Source organism: Salvia hispanica, chromosome 4 (genome assembly GCF_029641045.1).
Source record: "Salvia hispanica isolate PSC_SH4W2 chromosome 4, Shi_PSC_v1, whole genome shotgun sequence".
NCBI classification, from domain to species: Eukaryota; Viridiplantae; Streptophyta; class Magnoliopsida; order Lamiales; family Lamiaceae; genus Salvia; species Salvia hispanica.
In genome coordinates, this window is record NC_142695.1 from 6,789,893 (window position 1) to 6,804,366 (window position 14,474).

At 41.2% G+C, this 14,474-nt stretch overlaps 1 protein-coding gene across 1 annotated transcript in view; it reads right to left on the reverse strand.

The window, feature by feature from the left end:
* Positions 1–2,335: 2,335 nt before the first annotated feature.
* LOC148927154 (uncharacterized) overlaps positions 2,336–14,474 on the reverse strand; it is a 29,998-nt gene continuing 17,859 nt past the window's right edge. Inside the window, exons 3-4 of the mRNA XM_089056504.1 lie at positions 14,143–14,155; positions 2,336–2,883 (exon numbers count right to left, since the gene is read on the reverse strand). Of these exons, the coding sequence (XP_088912630.1) occupies positions 2,336–2,883; positions 14,143–14,155 (561 nt within the window). The remainder of the gene's footprint in view (positions 2,884–14,142; positions 14,156–14,474) is intronic.

Genomic DNA, 14,474 nt, shown 5'->3' on the forward strand with positions numbered 1-14,474 from the left:
TAATCTGAGCACAGGCGTGATACTAGTTAACAATAAAAGGAAACTAACTAATAAAAGAAAACTTAATAAAATATAACTAATTAATTGGAGATTAAAATATTTAGAAAAAAATCACAAAGTTTCCTGCTCCGCATCATGCTCTTCCACCGGGGTGAGAACTCGACCTCGAGTTCTCATGAAATCCTCGATCCGGGTACTGGGGCCCGACATCTGGTCTATATGCCGTCAAATCTACCACATTGAATGTGGAGGATATATTATAGTCCTTTGGTAAATCAACTACACATGCATTATCATTAATGCGTCGAAGGACTTTGAAGGGACCAATCTTCTTGGGACGTAACTTGTTGTAAGTCCATGTGGGAATGCGTTCGCGCCTAAGGAAGACCATCACTTCCTCTCCCTCTGCAAAAGACCTTGAGTTTCCTGTGTTGATCAGCTGCAGTTTTGTAACGTTGGTTCGATTTCTGCAGTTTATGTGTAACATCTTCGCGCACCGCCACTGCCCTCTCAGCGAAGTCATCAGCTGCATGTCTCTGCCCAACACTGACTAGCAGCAAATCTGTTGTCATTGCTGGCAGCTTAGTCTACACGACTTCAAAAGGTGCATGCCCAGTCGAAGAGTGAATGACACTATTGTACGCAAACTCTGCTTGGTCCAACGTTGCATCCCATTGGCGAGGTTTTTCCTGACATATAGCTCGAAGCATGTTCCCTAAAATTAAGGGATGAATCAAACCTCTTCCAAAGACGCCTCCAAAAATTACTCAAGAAACGTGTGTCCCGATCTGAAGTAATGGACTTGGGAATGCTGTGCAGTCTCACAATCTCCCGAAAGAACAATGCAGCCACTGCATCCGCATCATTCGTCTTGCGACATGCCAAAAAGTGAGCCATTTTACTGAAACGGTCGACCACTACACATAGAATCCATTACTCTTTGTGTTCTCGAAAGCCCCAAAATAAAGTCCATCGAGAGATCCTCCCATATATTTTCTGGTATTGGCAATGGAGTGTACAACCACGAAAGTACCACCCGAGTGACATCTCGCCTAAGTTGAGGCCAAAAGAATTTTTCTCGGATTGCATCAACTGCTTTATCCCTTCCAAAATGCACTGCTAGTCCACTAGAATGCATATCGTAAATGATTTTATCCCGCAATGAAACCCGAGGCACACAAAGCTGGTTTGCTTTCATTAAGAACCCATCATGAATGTGATAATCTGATTGTCCCTCTCCTCTCCGGCACTTCTCCCAAATGTTGCCAAAATCCTCATCCCTACGTAACAATCTTTCAAAACGTCGAAGCCCTCAATTTCCTAGCCAAGGACCATGAGTAAATTATGCCGTCGACTGAGCGCATCAGCCACAATGTTTTGTGCACCAGACTTATGCATCAGTCGGAAAGGGAACTTTTGAATAAATTGACACCATCGTGCGTGCTTGTCCACGCTGATCCTCCTTTGACTATTAATAAATTTTAAAGCCTCATGGTCTGAATATAAGATGAACTCTTTCCCCACCAAGTAGTGCTCCCAAGTTTTAAGCGCCCGAACAATTGCATAAAACTCTTTATCAAGTGCTCCACCTTGCACGCACTTCATTGAATTTCTCATTGAAATAACAGATTGGTCGTTTCTCTTGCGACAAAACTGCACCTGAGCCTACTCCGCCTGCGTCACAATCCACCTCAAACACTCAGTCAAATCTGGTAAGGCAAAAACAGGTGCAGTACATAGCTTTTCTTTGAGCATTTCGAAGCTCTCCTGCGCGGAATCTAACCAAAAAATTTACCTTGCTTCAAGCAGTCCGTGAGTGGTACTGCGATGCTGCCAAAATGGTGAATGAACGGCCGCTAAAAGGTGGCTAAACCATGAAAACTGCGAACTTCTGAAAGTGATCTCTGCGAAAACTTTTTATGGCAGAAATTTTGGCTTCGTCAACCTGAATCCCAACTCCACTTATGACAAATCCTAGGAATAACAATTTGGACACCATAAATTCACACTTCTTGACATTTAAGAATAATTTGTTGGCCCTCAATGCTTCAAAAACTTGTCTTAAATGAGCAATATGTGCCACCTCAATTGGACTGAAAATTAGTATATCATCAAAATATACTACAACAAAAACACCCAAAAAAGGTTTGAGAACCTGATTCATTAGCCTCATAAATGTGTTTGGCGCATTTGACAACCCGAATGGCATTACAAGCCATTCATAGAGTCCCTCCTTAGTTTTGAACGCCGTCTTCCACTCGTCCCCCGGCCGAATCCGTATCTGATGATATCCATTCTTAAGGTCCAGGCGAGAGAACCATTGTGCTCCATGCAACTAGTCAATCATGTCATCCAAACGAGGGATTGGAAACCTGTACCCGACGGTGATTCTATTAATCACTCGACTACCAATGCAGATCCTTTGAGACCCATCTTTCTTCGGTGTGAGCAAAGCTGGTACGGAACATGGGCTCATACTCTCTCTAATTTGTCCTTTCTGTAGCAACTCCTCCACCTTATCTTTCAATATACCACTCTCTTGCGGACTCATTCGATAATGAGGGAGGTTCGGAAGGCTAGCACCAGGAATCAAATCGATGTGATGTTGAATATCTCGTAGTGGTGGCAATCCTGATGGTGTATCATCTAGTCCAATGCCAGAAAATTCAGCCAACAATAGTTGAACTCCATGCGGCAGCTCATGAGGTCGAGAGGTAGCTAATTTGGCTTCTTGTTTCACGATCAAGGCAAATCCAGTGTCAACACCTTTGAATTCCTGCTTCACGTCAAACCAAGAAGAGCACAAGGAAACCAATTCCTTGTCATCCGAGCCTGGTCGCTTGCAGTTTAATGGCAGCAAAACAAACTTTTTTCCTCCCTTTTCTATAGAATATTGAAAGTCCAGTTTTATCGATGTGTGTACTTGAAATATTGGTCAAACTTCCTAGATCCAGAGAATCCGCTAGATCACAGGGTCTAGGCAGGGAATCTTTGAAATCCCCAGTCGTTGGGCACACAATCTTTTTCTATTTCAAAACCCTCAACCCACAATACTAAAAACTAGTATAAGGAAGTAGGATCGAATCCCACAGAGATGGAAATGTAAATGATCTATTCTAATAGCTAGACCTAGGAAGAGGAAAAGATAACGAAGGCTTGCATAACGAAAACATAGATGTAAACAGAACAACACTCCAGTGACGAAATTTTACCAGACCTAGTGAATAATTTCCTTAAAATGACTAGACAGATGAAGAACAGACCATGGGGACCATTTCCTAAAATAGCAAAGGTACGAATGAAAAGCTGCAAATAACTAACTATGAATTTAAGTAACAACTAGCTTCATCTTCACCAACGATTCATGATCACAAATGCAGAAAAACAGAGTAAAAATCAAATTGGAACAGAGCATGTCGAATTACACGAACGAATTACGATTAACTACGAAAATAGAACAGATCTACTACAACTAGACGAGGTAAATGAGAAAACAGGAACTAAACTTCAAAACCCATGCAGAATTTAACAAATATAAACATCGAACGCTTTATCCGCTCCAGATCCAAGCCATCCACGACAAACCACAACACTTCCCATCTACGATCACTCCGATCCAACCAAATTCAACCGATCAACTACAATTCTGGCACAATTCAACTCAAACAACACAGATCAAGTGCGAAAAGCATCCAAGGTAAAGCAACAATCAACGCAAATATAATATGAAAACGTAACATAAACCTCCATAGCTAAACGATTATGAATTCAACAACGATTCAACAAAACAAGGCCGAGCTTCAAACGGCGAAGACTCGGGGAATTCAAAAGCAGAAATTAAAACTTAAAGCAGTAATTGTTTCTTCGCCTCACGTAGAGACGGTGGTACACGACGATGATCAAATTACGAACCCCAACCCCATGAATTCTGCAATCCCCAAGTGTATGTGTAGAAGTGTGAAAAGTGAGCTAAGAGCAAAAGTGAGAGAGAGCTCTTTCAGGTGTGTTGCGTGCTCTTATTTATAGGCGTGGAGTTGATCTTCTAGAATCTTCTTTTGAATTTTCCTTTTTGCCCTCCATCTAGAAATCTCCTCCGTCTGGTAACTTTTTCCTTCTTCTGCTCACTTTCCCGCCAGATTCCTTCACCAGGTGATTTCCTCCCTTCCTTCCTGGATCTGTTTTTTCTACACATCGGACATAAAAGTTATGTTAGACCTAGGAAACTGTTGAATTTAACCCCATAACCAATGCATGATATTAGCCTTATCAAACTGCTCACACTTAAACCATACTTATCCTCAAGTATAAAAACAAGAAAAAGAAATAAGGCGAATTTCAATGCATGGTTATCTTATGACCGACCATAAAGACACTTAGACACCTAGACCTAGACACACTACTTGACATAAGAAGAAAACACATACTTAAAGAAAAAAAAATACAAACAAATACATATGCATGAACTAGCTCCAACTTTTAAGAAGCCGTCCCCACAAGCTTAAGGTCATTTGAAAGAGCATGGGAACTTCTCGTGTGTAATAATAGTCAGACTTCTCAGATCCAGGAAATCCGCTAGATCACAGGGTCTAGGAACTCAAAGAACCTTTGAAACCTTCGGTCGTTGGGCACACAATCTTTTCCTGCTTTTCAAAACCCTCAACCCACAGTACTAAAAACTAGTATAAGGAAGTAGGGATCGAATCCCACAGAGATGGAAGCGTAAGAAAACATGCAAGAGATTTTGGACAAGGGTTTTGGCTGCTGCCACGCATTTTTTTGAGTTGAGAACTTAACTACTAGACTCGGGAAATGTAATGATCTATTCTAACAGCTAGACCTAGGAAAACATAACGGACACATGCATGATGAAAATAAAGATGCAGATAGCATAACACTCTAGTGATGAAATTTTACGAGACCTAGTGAATAACTTTTCCTAAAGTGCCTAGACAGATGAAAAGCAGATTGTGGGGACCATTTCCCAAAATACCAAGGTACGTATGAAAAGCTGTAATTAACTAACTAAGGATTTAACTAACCACTAGCTTCATCTTCTCAAACCAATTCTCGATCACAAAATGCAGAAAATAGAGTAAACCATGAATCAAAACAGAGCATATCAAATGAAGCTATCAGATTATGATTGACTAAGGAAATTAAACAGATCTACTACTACTAGACGAGGTAAATGAGAAAACAGAAACTAAACATCAAAAACCATGCAGGAATATAACAGATCTAGGCATCAGACGCTTCATTCACTCCGGATCCAAGCCATCCACAACAAACCACAACAATTTCCATCACCGATCACAACGATCCAACCAAATTTCAACCGATCAACTACAATTCAACACCATTCAACTCAAACAACTCAGACCAAGTGCGAAAAGCATCCAAAGTAAAACAACAAGCAACATAAACATGAAACGAGAACATGGCATAAACTTCCATAGCTAAATAAGTACGAATTCAACAAAGATTCAACAAAATAAAGCTGAGCTTCGAACAACGAAGACACGGGGAATTCACAACATAAATTAAGAACAGAAAATGGTAAATTGTTTCTTCGCCTCTCTTAGAGACGGTGGTACACGATGATGTTGCAAATTCTGAACCCCGAACCCCAAATTGGTACCCCTAATCTGTGTGTAGAGTGTGAGAAGTGAGCTATGAGCTAAAAAGATGATGGCATGATGCCCTCAGGCGTGTCGCGTGCTCTTATTTATAAGGGTGGAGTTGAGCTTCTAGATATTTCTTTGAATTCTCCATTCTGCCCTTCGTCTAGAATTCTCCTATGTCTGGTGATTTTTTCTTCTTTCTGCTCACTTTCTCTGCCAGACTCCTTCTCCAGGCAATCTTCTTCTTTCTTCCTGGATCTGGCATTTTTCTCTACACACCTGGCTTACAAACTGTGTTAGATCCAAGAATCTACAGAATTTAATCCCATAACCAATGCATGAAATTAGCCTTATCATCAATCCAATAGTCTACACACAAATCCTCCCCTCCCCTTCGTCCAGCTACTCGGTCTGTCAGTTCGTCCAGATAGCCTATAGCTTCACCAATTGTTGGATACACTCGATCACTCATTCCCCACCAGGGATGTTAGGATCGATTACTCTAAGTTATGCCCTACCACTGATGCGTCGGGTTTTGAGAATTTCTCCTTCTAAACCCCGTTTTTCTCTTAAACATTTTTTCTCCTGGCTTATACCTCCAAAATATATATTTATTTATTTATTTATTTTATATTTCCTCCCCTGGACTTCGTCCAGCTTATACCTCCTTTACTTGGACTTCGTCCAGCTTATTCCTCCAGATATATATTTATTTTTCTTTTTTTTTTCCACCACTATTTTCTCCTTTCTATATTCTCTCCCTAAGCATCAGATGACAGCCCCTCTTTTACATGTTAGCACACAGTATTTAGGCTTATAAACTCACTTATATACTAGAGCTTCACAACTAGGTTAGCTAAGACATTTTCTATCGTTCTTACTTCTTCCAAACCGATTTCAGCTTATTAAGGAAAGAGGCCTCAAAGTTGTAGTGCGTCCTATCTTCAATTACTCTTACTAAGGGGATCTTGCCTTATTATCTTCACCAGTTCATGCTAAAAACACATAAATCTTAAAAAAAACTAACTTCTAGAGGTAATGACTCTTACGCATGCTGAGCACAGATTGCACTAACTCCCTCCCCCCTCCCACTTCAATCCAGTTTGCTCCAAACTATCCTAGTGAAGGGGTAACTGTTAGAGTTTGTATACTAGAAATCACGTTTCGAGTGATTGAATACTGTAAAACTCTTATTTTATTTTCCAAGGAATAACACAGATTATTTTTGTCATAATGTTGTTATGTTTTACATTTAATGGATGTTAATGCATGTTTAAATGTATAAGTTAACTTAACAAAGTCTAAGTCTTTGTTTTAGTAGACCGGTTGTGGGCGTCGTCCACTTTAAGGTAACACGGTCAGTTCTAAACAAAGAAAAAGATGAATTTCACAACCTAGATGGAATTTGACTATCCATCGAGAAAGGTTGCAATGTCATTCCGCATATTTCTAAGCCTTACTGAAATAAGATGACATTGGTGTGGTATAGCACTAAGGATCTAACAGTAAGACTTCTCCTTGGGCTATCTACTGAAAGGCGAGCTCTTGATAATATTTGTTTCTTAATCAATGTAGGTTAGCATTGAGCATACGGTATTGATTATGCACTACTTTGACTTATCAAATGGTGCGGGTTTTTCGTAACCCAATTATCCTGATATATTGGGTAGTGGTGATCATTATCTAGCGGTGCTAGGATTGCTATTATATTGAATCGTGCACGAGGAGAGTCTCGTTTGATAATGTCCTCAAGAGGAGTGTGAAACAAGGTTTTATTATTCGGAACCTAGCTAGTTGGAGTTTGATTACTCTATGAATAATAAATAAGCGTTTCATGCTAAGTCCACTCTTGGAATTAATAAGAAGTTAATTAATTAAGTCAATAGCAGACATTAATTAATTAATGGACATTTTAATCTTAAGCACGGGAAATGAAAGTTAAACGGAAACCCAGATTACTTGTAATTTCGGATTTGGATGGGGAGAGTTCAATATTACTTCTGTAGTGGCTGCTCGTAATATTCCAATTATAACTTATATTAAATTGTGGGTTCAATTTAATTAGTAAAAAGTAAATTGGATGAGCCCATATCCAAAACCTTCCATAGATCCCTGTCTGGGCCCAAAAGGACCTTAATATAAATAGGAGAATAAAGGAGACAGAAAAATTTTAATTTCATTATTTGTGATTTTCGAAAATTTCAGCCTCCCCAGTCGTAGGAATTTTCTAATTCCACTCCAATTCTCAAAAGGATTTCTTCTGTCTTCTTTATTTAAGTCCTAGTATTCTAGTAAGATCAGCCCACACTGATATTGGGATACAGTTCGGGAACCAGAGAGAAGATTTGTGGTCTAGTATTCAAAGCATCACGTGGAGAAGGAGCTAGCCATCTTCAATTCTTTGGAGAATTAATTAGGTATTTTTCTGCTCCGTAGAAAAGCATGTTTTAGGTTTCAATATTCTTAAAGCATGATTAATTCAAGTTATGAGCATGATACATGTGATAATTACGCGAATAGGTTTTGTCTAAATAATCTGCTAAATAGATCTGATTATTATGTAATTGATTTATGTGAGCGCTTCCGCTGCCAGTTCCTTCAATTCTCACCGAGCCACTCCGCCATTTTCTTCATTAGCCTGACCGCATCAACCATTCTTTTATTTTGGGCTGATGATCTCTCGGCCAGGAAATCCATGCTCCCCTTTATGGCCTGTAACTCCAGTCGGCCTCTATCCCATCTGGTTCTCTCTTTCCCTTCTCCACCACCGTTCCTACATCGTAGAAACACACCTCCTGGCCCTCCATGTACAAATGCCCCTTGTTGAAGAAGTATTCCAAGCTGAACAGCTCGGGGGGCTCGCACATCATTACGTCGGGTTCCGCCTTTCCTATCTTCATTATAAAGTTGCGTTGAATGTAGGCACCGAGTAGATGGCATGTGAACATGTGTCGGGGGGGGGGGGTTGGCAGTCATCTGGTGGCAAGCTTGGGCCAAACAGTAACCGAGGTGGACCTTGATTCTCTTTGACATACACCAGGTGAAGTAAACTGAACTAGCGGTATCCATGAGGTTGTAGCCGATGTACTCCTGAGCAATCGGAGGAGGTGGTTTGTGATGTGGATCCCTTTAGAAACACTGGTCTTGAAGTTCCCACTCCGTCCATGTGTTATTGCCTCCCACGCCGACTGTAGTGCAAATCCCGGAGTGTTCCTCGGTGGGCCGAACATCCTCTCATTCCATATCCCTTCTTCGTCCTCTGCATTCGTACACAACCCCATTCGGAGGGACCACTCTCTTACACTCATTAGATGCTCAATGTTGAACAGGCGGAAGGAGATTGAATCAGCGTCTGGGTCTGTAGTAGCTTTGAATCGGAAGGTAGAGAAAAACTCCCTTGCTGTGACCAAAGGTACCTCATGGTCACTATGATTCAGCAATCATTCAACGCCGATGTCCTGAATATGGGAGATGAACTCTTCCTCCGACTCAATGTGTCTTAGGGACTATGAATCATAGCGCTTGTCCGACTTTGCCAATTTCCCAACTGCACTCCTTTCTTTGTAAGTCTGTGCTCTCTTGGAGTTATCAAACTTTTCCATGGACCCCAGCAGCTTTTTGGTGACCCATATCTCAATCCGCTCATAGTTGGGTACCCTCTCCTCCTCTAACTCTACTTCCTGTTCACTCTCAGCAGCTGGACTACCAAGTCAGTCCAGGAACCTTGGTTGGTGCAGGGAGTGGCACCTCAACCTCCTTGACGGAAGGAGTTCTTTTCGATTTCCTGGGCTGGGGAGTGGCCACATGCTTTCCTTTGCGTTTGCGTTCCATGTCCAAGCGGCGTTCTTCCGCATTATCAACCTCTTCGTCAGACCCAGGAGCTTCCTCCTCCTGCGCATCTCCTAACACCGGGGCAAGGAATTGGTTTGGTCGAGGTCATCCACCTCGTCCAGCAAGCTTCGGCGCGTCCTTCGCCTAGATTCCCTCGGATTTATCGGTGAGTCATCTTCTTCTGGTACATCCACTAGATCAACAATTTCCTTTAGCCCTTCCTCCTCGGGCTCCCGAACTTCAGTAATTACGGTAATCTCCTCCCCCACAGACTTTCCCAGGGTTTTCCCCTCACCAAACATAAACGGGGTTTCCCCCTCAGACATTTTCGGGGTTACCCCTCAGTAACCAAACCCGGGGTTTCCCCCACAATAGATGTAAATGGGGTTTCCTCCTCAACATACACAAACGGGGTTTCCCCCTCAGAATTCCTTAGGGTTTCCCCCACAGCAACTGACCTATGGGTTTCCCCCTCAATAAACTTTAACACAGGGGTTTCCCCCTCTACACTCTTCTCAACAAGGGTTTCCCCTGTTAGAGTTTGTATACTAGAAATCACCTTTCGAGTGATTGAATACTGTTAAAATTCTTATTTTATTTTCCAAATGAATAAACAGATTATTTTTGTCATAATGTTGTTATGTTTTACATTTAATGCATGTTTATTGCATATTTAAATGTATAAGTAACTTAACAAAGTCTAAGTCTTTGTTTTAGTAGACCGGTTGTGGGCGTCGTTCACTTTAAGGTAACACGGTCAGTTCTAAACAAAGAAAAAGAATAATTTCACAACCTAGATAGGCTTAGACTACCTATCGTGAAAGGTTGCAATGTCAGTCCGATTATTTCTAAGCCTTACTGAAATAAGATGACATTGGTGTGGTATAGCACTGAATGGATCTAACAGCGAAACAATCTTTATGCTATCTACTGAAAGACGAGGTCTCGTAAATTATTTCTCAATCAATGTACGTTAGCATTGAGCATACGATATTGATTATGCACTACTTTGACTTACCAAATGGTGCGGGTTTTTCGCAACCCAATAAGCCTGGTATATTGGGTAGTGGTGATTAATATCTGGCGGTGCTAGGATTGCTATTATGTTGAATCGTGCGCGAGGTGAGTCTCGTTTGATAACATCCTCAAGAGAAGCTTGAAATAAGGTTTTATTATTCGGAACCTAGCTAGTTGGAGTTTAATTACTCTATGAATAATAAATAAGATTTTCTTGCTGAGTCCTCTCTTGGAATAAATAAGATATTAATTAATTAAGTCCATAGCAGACAATAATTAATTAATGGATGTTTCTATCTTAAGCGCGGAAAATAAATATAAAGTATTGGAAACCCGAAGTACTTGTAATTTCGGATTTGGATGGAGAGTGCAGTATTACTTCTGTAGTGGCTGCTCGTAATATTCCAATTTTTAGCTTATATTAAATTGGGTTTAATTTTATTAGTAAAAAGCTAATTGGAGGAGCCCATATCCAAAGCCATCCATAGATCCTTGTCTGGGCCCAATATGTGACTTATTATAAATAGGAGAATAAAGGAGACAGAAAAGACACTTGTTTTTACTCTCAAATTTTCAGCCCCCCTACTCCTAGTAGAGGTCGAATTTTTCTCCTTCGTGGGAAAGGATTTCTGTCTTCTCTATTTAAGTCCTAGTGCACTGGTGAGATCAGCCCACCCTGATATCAGTTCACAGTCCAGGAACCAGTCAGAAGATCTGTGGTTTTGTACTAAAGTTCTTCACATGGAGAAGGCGCTAACTATCTTCGATTCTTTGGAGAATCATCAAGGTATAATGGCTGAACCTTAGAAAAGCATGTTTTAGGTTTCAATTAATTTAAAGCATGTTATTATTTGAGTTATGAGCATGATACATGTGATAATTATGCGAATAGAATTTGTCTAAATAATCCGCTAAATAGATCGGAATTATCTGTAATTGATTTATGTGTGCGCTTCCGCTGCCAGTCCCTTCATCCCCTTCATTTGCATCCTCATTCCCCAGATCATCTACCACCATCTTGTCCATCTCCTCTGCCAGATCACCACCATCCCCCTGAGGAGCTAGGTGTTTCGAAAATATTTTTGGAAGATTAATTTTTTTTCTTTGTTTGGATTTTTTTTTCTGAAAAAGCAATTAAACTATTTACACTTGCAGCTGAGTATTCTCGAGATCCCCTAGGCCAGTGCATAAAAGAAAAAACATTCACATTTTACCTGACCTAGAAATTCGCCGAGAATACTCACTTGCTTGACTAGTTAGGCGATAATAGAAGGTGTGTGTAGTGGCACTTTCTCCACTACACAACTCCGAATTATCCCTAAAGACTTTTACTCGATGACCATTAACAAGGAAAGGAACAGAGTTAGAGGCGCTTCCCTGGATTTCCATAGCTCCATTTGCTCGAAGGCCAACAATGGTGTATGGACCTATCCACTTAGACTTCAGCTTCCCAGACATTAGATTGAGCCGAGATTGAAAAAGGAGTACTTTCTGCCCAACTTGCAGTTCCTTGACCCGAAGGTTCTTGTCATGCCAGATTTTTTTTCTCTCTTTGTACCACATTGCCGAATCATATGATTCCAGCCTTAGTTCCTCCAGCTCTTGCAATTGCAGCTTCCTCTCTTCTTCACAGGCATGTGCCTTCATATTCACCTCCTTGATGGCCCAATAAGCCTTGTGTTCTATTTCCATGAGTAGGTGACACATTTTTCCAAAGACCAACCTGTAAGACGATATCCCGATAAGAGTTTTAAATGCAGTCCTATAGGCCCACAATGCATCGCCAAGCCTCCTGCTCCAATCTTTCCTTGACGGGTTAACAGTCTTTTCCAATATTGCCTTGATTTCCCTATTAGAAATTTCCGCCTGGCCATTAGACTGAGGGTGGTAAGGTGTAGATAACCTATGGTGGATACCATATTTCCTCATCAATGCTTCGATAGTGTGATTGCAGAAATGTGTTCCTTGGTCTGAGACTATAGCTCGAGGCATTCCATACCTGTTGAAAATATTTGCCTTTAGAAACTTTGCTACTTCTTTCGATTCACAGGTGAGTGTAGCTTTAGCCTTTATCCATTTGGACACATAGTCCACCGCGACCAATATATAAGTGTTACCATAGGAAGACGGAAATGGTCCCATAAAGTCCATCCCCCACACGTCGAAGATCTCGCAGACGATTACTGGAACTTGGGGCATTTCATCCCTCCTTGAAATTCCTCCCATTTGCTGGCATCTCTCGCAGCATTGACAGAATTCGAAGGAATCCTTGTTCGGCGTTAGCCAGTAGAAACCACTGTCTAAAACATTCCTAACAGTCTTCCTAGGTCCAAAGTGACCTCAACACGCCAGGGCATGCAGTGGTTAAGTACGACCTTCTGTTCCCATTTCGGAATATACCTTCTTATTACTTGATCTGAGCACATCTTCCAGAGGTAAGGATCGTTCCAAAAGTAGTACTTGGCCTCGCTCTTCAACTTCATCTTCTGGGCCCGGGAAATTTCTTGTGAACTCGGTACCTCTCCTGTGACCAAGTAGTTAGCCAAGTCATCGAACCATGGTTCTGTATTCAGTGGATATTTTCCTTTATCAGATTTTCCTGTTGCTGCTAACACCGCTACCCATATGATAGGGCCAGGAGATCCCTTTAAGTAGTACAAATGTTCCTCGGGAAATGCATAAGGTACGTCTTCCTCATCTTCTCCTTGTATAATCCTGCTTAAATGGTCTGTCACTTTATTTTCTATCCCTTTTTTGTCTCTGACTTCCCAGTCAAACTCTTGAAGCAGTAGCACCCACCTAATCAACCGTGGTTTGGAATCTTTTTTGGCTAGCAGATATTTAATGGTTGTGTGGTCAGTGAACCTATCGCCCTCGACCCCAGTAAGTATGGTCGAAAGTTTTCAAATGAGTACACCACAACCAGCATCTCCTTCTCTGTGGTGTCATAGTTTTTCTGGGCCTGGTTGAGAGTTTGTTAGGCATAAAAGATGACATAATTTTTCCCTTCGATCCTCTGGCCCAAGACTGCCCCTATTGCAAAGTCACTCGCGTCGCAAATTACCTCGAAGGGGTAATTCCAATCGGGTGCCCTGATTATTGGAGTAGAGATAAGCTTATCCTTCAGTACTTGAAATGCCTTTTTGCAATCTTCGCCAAAGACGAATTCAACATCGTTGTGCAGGAGATGAGTAGGTGGCTGAGCAATTTTCGCGACATCCCTTATGAATCTTCTATAAAAACCTGCATGCCCTAGGAATCCTCTGACTTCTTTCTGATTCGTAGGGTAAGGAAACTTCGAAATCACATCAACTTTGGCTTTTTCCACCTGAATACCCCTCTCTGAGACTACATGGCCTAGGACGATTCCTTCTGGCACCATGAAGTGGCACTTCTCAATGTTCAGAACCAAATTCTTCTCTTGACATCTCCTTAGTACGAGGTCTAGGTTGGCTAAGCAGGAATCAAAAGAATTCCCATACACAGTGAAATCATCCTGAAGATCTCAATACACACCTCTAGTAGATCTGAGAAGATACTCATCATGTAACGCTGGAAGGTGCCAGGTGCATTGCACAAACCAAATAACATTCTCCTGTACGTGTATATGTCAAACGGACATGTAAAAGTAGTCTTTTCTTGGTCATCGGGGTCTACATAGATCTGGAAATACCCACCGTATATGTCTAGGAAACAAAAATACTGCTTTCCAACAAGTCTCTCTAGTATCTGATCAATGAAGGGTAATGAAAAATGATCTTTTCTAGTGGCTTCATTCAACTTACGATAGTTGATACACATTCTCCATCCGGTCACCAGCCGAGTTGTTACCAATTCGTTTTTATCATTCTTGACCACTTGTATACATGACTTCTTGGGTACCATGTGGACTGGACTGACTCATTCACTATCCGGGATGAAATTGATAATGCCTAGAGACAGCAACTTCAAAACTTCCTTAAGAACTTCCTCCCTCATGTTCGGATTCAGCTTTCGTTGTGGATC